At 39.7% G+C, this 7,023-nt stretch overlaps 2 protein-coding genes and 1 pseudogene across 2 annotated transcripts; 2 read left to right on the top strand and 1 right to left on the bottom strand.

The window, feature by feature from the left end:
• The first annotated feature begins 1,069 nt into the window (after positions 1-1,069).
• LOC110866758 (anthocyanidin 3-O-glucosyltransferase 5) lies at positions 1,070-1,639 on the top strand. Its single transcript, XM_022115903.1, has one exon. The coding sequence runs from the start codon at positions 1,070-1,072 to the stop codon at positions 1,637-1,639; it is 570 nt and encodes a 189-aa protein (XP_021971595.1).
• Positions 1,640-1,776: 137 nt separating this feature from the next.
• On the bottom strand, positions 1,777-3,482 carry LOC110868190 (annotated as a pseudogene).
• Positions 3,303-5,924, top strand: LOC118480143. The gene is made up of 2 exons (XM_035974849.1): positions 3,303-3,421; positions 3,939-5,924. The coding sequence occupies exon 2, from the start codon at positions 4,126-4,128 to the stop codon at positions 4,939-4,941; it is 816 nt and encodes a 271-aa protein (XP_035830742.1). The 5' UTR covers positions 3,303-3,421; positions 3,939-4,125; the 3' UTR covers positions 4,942-5,924.
• Positions 5,925-7,023: the final 1,099 nt, after the last annotated feature.

Raw genomic sequence — 7,023 nt, 5'->3', positions numbered from 1 at the left:
ATAATAACTAAGTCGACCTAGGACCCGTACATTACAACAAAGTCGTATAACCGCAAAACAAAATAACGCAAAAACTTTGAACCACATACACGCGTTGCAGAGTGTTAACTCGCGAATTTTCGATCGAAGCCTAAAGTGACAAATCTGTAAAGATAAAAAATATATAGAACCAAAGTTAAAAGTGAAAAAGTTTTGAGGTAAAAAACAAAAAAAAAAATCTTTTAGATTGAAACATAAAACGACGAAGTTATAAAAAACAAAAATTACATGGATGAAAAGTGTAAAAAAAAATTGAATTGCAACTTTTACTAACAAACCAAAAGTTGGTAAAAGTAAGAATATATGAATCATTTGCGATGAACCAATAAACCAAAAAGGAAAATAAATTGTATTTTAGTTAGTTGTACTCCAGGCTTTAATGACTTATATAAAATTAGCTGTACTCAAGGTTTTAATGACATAAAATTGAATACTAGAAAGTTAGTTGTACTCAAGGCTTTAATGACTTATATAAAATTAGTTGTACTAAGGCTTTAATGACTTATATAAAATTGAATAGTAGAATTAGTTAGATGTACTCAAGGCTTTAATGACTTATATGAAATTGAATAGTTGAATCAACTTATAAAATCTCTGTTAATTTTAATGACTTATATATCGAAAAATTAATGTAAAATAAAAGAAGCAGTTAAAAATAATTTAAAAGAAGTGTAATAGAATTAAATAAAAAAAAACATCAAAAAATCTTATTGGCCAAACAGAAACAATCAGGAAAGGAAAGTGATTGGCCCAAAAGAATGAACAATTGCGTGGAAAAAAAAAACGCCAACCACCATTTTTTCGAAAAAAAACGCCCACAGGGGTGGTCACCTCGGCGTTGTGGAGCGTTTTATAAGGATAGAACGCCCCAAAACCCCCTCTACGGGTGATGTAACTGTTAACAAAACTTTTATTTTCAAACCACCCATTAATTGTGAGGGCTTATATATAGAGGGATTGAGGAACAATCAAACATGTATTTCTTATTCATCTAGTCATATCATATAAAACCTTTCGTGCCCTACATTACATGGCTCAAAACAAGCTTCATGTAGCAATAATTTCAAGCCCTGGGATGGGCCATTTAGTACCCGTGTTATTACTCGCCAACCGGCTCGCCACTCATCACCACCTCGACACCACCATCCTCGCGGTCACCACCCAAACATCACCCGCCGAATCGCAACTCCTCAACGGCTCCTCCGCCCACATCAACTTAATCAAAATCCCATCACCAGACATCTCCAGCCTAATCCACCCCGATGACACTATGGTCACCCGACTAGTAGTCATCATGCGGGAAGCTAGAAACGGTATTTGGTCTGCCATCTCCGGTATGACCTGCCGTCCACACGTCCTCATCGGTGATCTCTTTTCTAGCGAGTCACTTCCAATAGCGGACGAGGTTCACATGCCAAAGTACGTTTATGTTCCTTGCCTTGCGCGTTTTCTCGCTCTAACCACCTATTTACATGTCCTTGATAAAGAGGTGAGAGGTCAATATATTGAACAGATGGAACCATTGAGGATTCCTGGGTGTGTTCCGGTCCGGGGTCAAGACGTGCCTAATTTTAGTTTGTTACAGATCCACCCCGAATAATCCGTTCTTAATTTTACTCATGTCCAGACTGACCCAAGAGTTTAATTTTTCGACCCGTATAGACCCGAAATAAAGTACACAGGTTACTTTTGTCAGACCTAAACAAAAATATACAAACAGGTAGTAATATTTAAAAATTATCATGACAAAGATAACATTATTATTACTTTCACATCCTTACAAATATAAAATAATTAATATGGTAACTTCATCATTACAAAGATAAGATAACTAACATGGTAACCTTTATCCATTATTTTGGCAACCAGTGATAAACTCACACATTGATTTATATGATGAACCATTAACCATCAATGCATGATTGGCACTTTCCTTTAATAATTTTACTTTCTCCCTCATCATTTTTCCTTCTTCACCCTCCATCAAACTCCTCACCATCTTTTGTATCTCCTCCCTCCCTACTTCTTCTACGACCGGCAACACTGCCGGCCTAACCGCCACCTGCAGCTCATCCGTGAGCAGGGTGGCATTTAGTCTCTGCTCGGCGTATAGCGGCCATGCAATCATTGGCACTCCAGCTAAAATACTCTCATAAATCGAATTTAACCCACAGTGTGTCAAAAACCCACCAACTGATTCATGGTTCAATATTGACGCTTGTGGCGCCCATAATGGGATAATTAACCCTCGGGTTCCAGTTCTGTTCATAAAACCCTCTGGAAGAAAGTCTAGCGGTCCACATGGAACGCTAGACCCCGAGGTGAAAAACGCGCCGTCCTTGGTGTTGCCAGCTGGCGGACGTAAAACCCATACAAATTTTTGTTGACTCAGCTCCAAACCCCAAGCCAGCTCAGCTATCTGCTCAGCCGAGAGTGTCCCACCACTCCCAAATGATACAAAAATCACGGACTCAACCGGCTGCATGTCGAGCCACTCGATCACATTATTTCCTTCTGAACCGGTTGGATCTACAACTCGGGTCAACGGTCCAATATCATAAACCGGAACCTTCACAACGGATTTCAAGATTTCGTTGTACTTTAACGCATCAAGTGATGCACTATCCAGATCTCGCCACGTGTTAACCAAAATCCCATTGGACAAAGTTGTGAAATTAATTCCCATCCTAACGTACTCATTATACTGACGGTTGTCCCGGTCCAGCATGCGGTCAGGCACGTCTTGACCCTGGACCGGGACACACCCAGGAATTCTCAGTGGTTCCATCTGGTCAACATATTGACCTCTCACCTCTTTATCAAGGACATGTAAATACGTGGTTAGAGCGAGAAAACACGCAAGGCAAGGAACATAAACGTACTTTCGCATGTGAAACTCGTCCGCTATTGGAAGTGACTCGCTAGAAAAGAGGTCAGCGACGAGGACGTGTGGACGGCAGGTCATACCGGAGATGGCAGACCAAATACCGTTTCTAGCTTCCCGCATGATGACTGCTAGTCGGGTGACCACAGCGTCATCGGGGTGGATTAGGCTGGAGATGTCTGGTGATGGGATTTTGATTAAGTTGATGTGGGCGGAGGAGCCGTTGAGGAGTTGTGATTCGACGGGTGATGTTTGGTTGGTGAGTGGCGAGCCGGTTGGCGAGTAATAACACGGGTACTAAATGGCCCATCCCCGGGCTTGAGATTATTGCTACATGAAGCTTGTTTTGAGCCATGTAGGGTACGAAAGGTTTTATATGATACGACTAGATGAATAAGAAGTACATGTTTGATTGTTCCTGAATCCCTCTATATATAAGCTCTCACAATGGGTGGTGTTAAAAGAAAAGTTTTGTTAACAGTCACTGTCATAATAAAGGTTGATTTTTTAATTTTATTACTATTTTCTCATACTGTCAGATCATCAAAAATATATAACAAGATATGACTTATGAGCATACTTAAACTCTAGAGTACAGTAATTTAATTAGGAGTAAATTGCAATTTCACCTTCAGTAGTTAGGGGCACTGACACCCTTACCCCTTATTTTTAAAAATTGTTGCCTTACACCGGACGTTTACTCATTGCATCAATGTAACCCCTAGCGGTAAAACTGTAACCTTACCAAAAGGGCATTTTCGTAATCTTACTCATATTTATATAGTAAACTTTAATTTTACCTCATGTGCCATACCTACGCTGACACGTTTACACCATGTTTTATAAAAGTGTCTTCCTCGGCAATGTTCCGGCCACTCCGATGATATTCTGACCACCGCAGAAGCATATTTCGACCACTACACACATCTTTTGAGTGCCAACCTTTATATCAACATTTAATTCATAACGTAGATTATAATTCTATATTTCTCACAAAACATTAATGCTTCACCAGATGTACAAAAAATCAGGGTATTAGCATTCCCAACCGCATGGAGGGAGGATAACCTTAACAAAGTCGGTGTTGTACGCTTTACCGACCTATTTTTTTCTCCATTTATAGAGCTCCGTCACAGGTTTTGAAGCACCTTGAAAGTCTTCGTAGAGTATATTTTTGAGGAGGAACCGAGGAGGTATCTAAGATGTCTTGGATGGCGTGGGAAAATGTAGTTGCTCCGATAGAATATGGGGGGTTGGGTTTCGGGTCTTTAAGGGACACAAACTTGGCAATGCTAGCGAAGTGGTGGTGGAGATTTAAGACTGAAAAAGACAGCTTACGGAGGAAAGTAATTTGGGCCATCCACTTTAATTCTAGATCATGGAATCCAATTCCTGCTAAACTATCAATTTCGGGTCCATGGAAACAAATCGCTTCTGTTTCATCTAGACTGTCACCTTTGGGGATTGATTTGAGGAGTGCTATCAAAGGTTCGGTTCGAGGCGGGAAGGAGATTGCATTTTGGCTAGACGTTTGGGCAGCGCCGCAGACATTTCAGGTGATGTTTCCGTCTCTCTTTTTGCTAGAAAAGGATAAATGGTCAAATGTTGCTGATAGAATCCGGATCGATCCTACTGGTGTCAACTGGGTATGGTCTTGGAAACGGGATTTAGCGAGCGTATCCGAAGTCAGCGAATTTGCTCACCTGACCAATATTCTACAGTCCTTCTCGGTTACTGCTGGGCAGGATTTGTGGTCTTGGAGTTTGGATCCAACTGGTCAGTTTAACATCAGTAGTATTCGGAAATCATTGGCTTCCCTTAATCGAGTTCAGCCTGATTACGTGGTCGAGTGGAACAACTGGTTGCCTAAAAAGGTTGGGTTGGTAGAGTGGAGAGCTTTCAAAGAACGATTGCCGACCAGAGAGGCTCTACATGCGAGAGGTATTACGGTTCAGAACTTGGAATGTATTTTGTGTCGAGAATATAGTGAAACTTGTGATCATCTGTTAGTCTCGTGAGGTTTCGCTCAAACAGTTTGGCAAGTGGTATTTCAGTGGTGTAAAATGCAGCCGGTGATCGCTTTTAGCATACGAGATATTCTTGATGCACACAAGATTTTTTGTGGTTCGGTAAAAAAGAAGAAAGCCTTTCACACGGTGTGCTTAGTCACGTTATGGACCATTTGGACGTACAGAAATGATTTAATTTTTGTAGGGAAAGCAAAGTCTATCACTGCCATTGTGGAAGAAATAAAGGCAAAAAGTTACGCATGGGTGAAGCACCGATTGAAGGAACAGTCGATGTCATGGGAGCAATGGAGGGGCTTTGATTTTGGAAGTTATGTTTCTTTTGGACTGTTTGGTTTGAATTTGGTTTATTTGGTGACTTGGTGTATGTAAATTTTGATGTTAGCCGTTGGCTAGGTATTATAATAAAAGAATTTTTGTTGGCCGTTAAAAAAAAAAAGAAAAGGAAAGTTTTTTATTTGTTTTGAGAAGATTTCTGTTGGAAACAATTAGCAAAACTAATCCAGTGAGTTATAAAGGAATTAAATGGTAAGTTGACTTGAGCTCAATGAAAATATGAAAAGGTTGAACGAGAAGTGGGCCGCAAGCTTGCACTTACGTTTTGGGCCATTATTATGCGAAGCACCAGATGTATTCAGGAAGCTTAAATCATGAAGAAATTGGATTATGACTCAAATTGGAAACAGTAGGGAATTTGTTTTGAATATAAATACAAGGCATTACCTATGGTTTTAGGGGGAAACCACTTTCATCTTTTTCTAATTGCCAACCATCATTCACATGATATAAGAGGAAGAATAAAAGGATCTTTTTCAAATTAATCAACATCAGTCGTAACATATCAACCCTAAGACGAATTCCATCATCACCTCACCATTATTCAACATCTTTCGAAGCAGTTTTCTATGTTCCAAGCCTTCTCAATCGACATTGAAGTCCCAACGAAGATCATGAGCGGCTAATTTACTTGTAACGCCCACCCGGATGAGAGATTGTGCAGTTTTTCACTAGACTTTGTTTATGAATTCGTTAAACTGGTAATCTTGACTACTTGTGTTGGAAGTTGTGCAATGTTTTATTATATTTGAATTACTTGTTGTTTTATCAAGCGTATTGGCAACATACTTGTGTTGTTAACGGGTTGGTAATTTGGCGGGTAATTGGTATAACTAAATGATTGTTAGATTGTATGGTGAATATTAAAAACTATCTCTAATAATTAATCAAATCCATTAATTCCAAGGCCATGTCTATGAGGTGTTTTGAATTCATAAACGGGTTTTTGTGTTAAACAAGCAACCAGGATTCCGGGTGAGGGTTGCGTTTTCTCATATTGATCATAACTTTTCTAATTAGTTTTATTGTTTTCAAAATCAATCAATCAAACCCCCCAAGTTAGGTAATTTTAGTTTTCGTTAAAATCTTCTATGTCACACCCCCAAAATACCACATGCGGAAACACCGCGGGGCGAGTGACGTACCAGGATCCAAGCCACTAATCATATCGAACTAATAATATTTAATAAAAACATTCCATTCATTTCAAAATATAAATCCAAGTCAAGAGTTAAACCAAAGTAAATATTCAGCGGAAGCACAATGTAAATAGTATTTCAAAAGTTTCCAAAACATGTGTTCATAATCAATAAGCGGGTATCCAAAAGCCTCGATCCATGACCACTCCAGTGCTCCCAGATAGCAAGTCCATAATCAGAAATCTAACGACCTGCAAGCATGCAGACAAGTGTGTCAGACGACGCTGGTGAGTTCAAAGTTTTGTTAACGCGTTTAGTTACCAAATGTGTGTTTAAAACAGTTCAACGTTTTGTTTAGATGTTGTTATTAACTCGATTACCGCAAGTGGCTACAAGATGTGTTTGCCCAACCCCAATGCCTCTATCAAAGCATTGGTCAAGTGGTCAAGGTACATAGTTCACGCCCGTCCTCCTCGGTACGGTGTGAGGATGCCAATCCTAATAGCGCTATCAACTAAATACCTCGTTGCCTTCACGGCAACTATCGGTAGATGTAAGGGATCTTATATGATAGAAACTAAGTAATAACAAACATCCC

The sequence above is a fragment of the Helianthus annuus genome, chromosome 7 (genome assembly GCF_002127325.2).
Source record: "Helianthus annuus cultivar XRQ/B chromosome 7, HanXRQr2.0-SUNRISE, whole genome shotgun sequence".
In the NCBI taxonomy this organism is placed as follows: domain Eukaryota; kingdom Viridiplantae; phylum Streptophyta; class Magnoliopsida; order Asterales; family Asteraceae; genus Helianthus; species Helianthus annuus.
The sequence above is the reverse complement of the archived record's forward strand: the minus strand, read 5'-3'. Positions and strand labels throughout refer to the sequence as shown.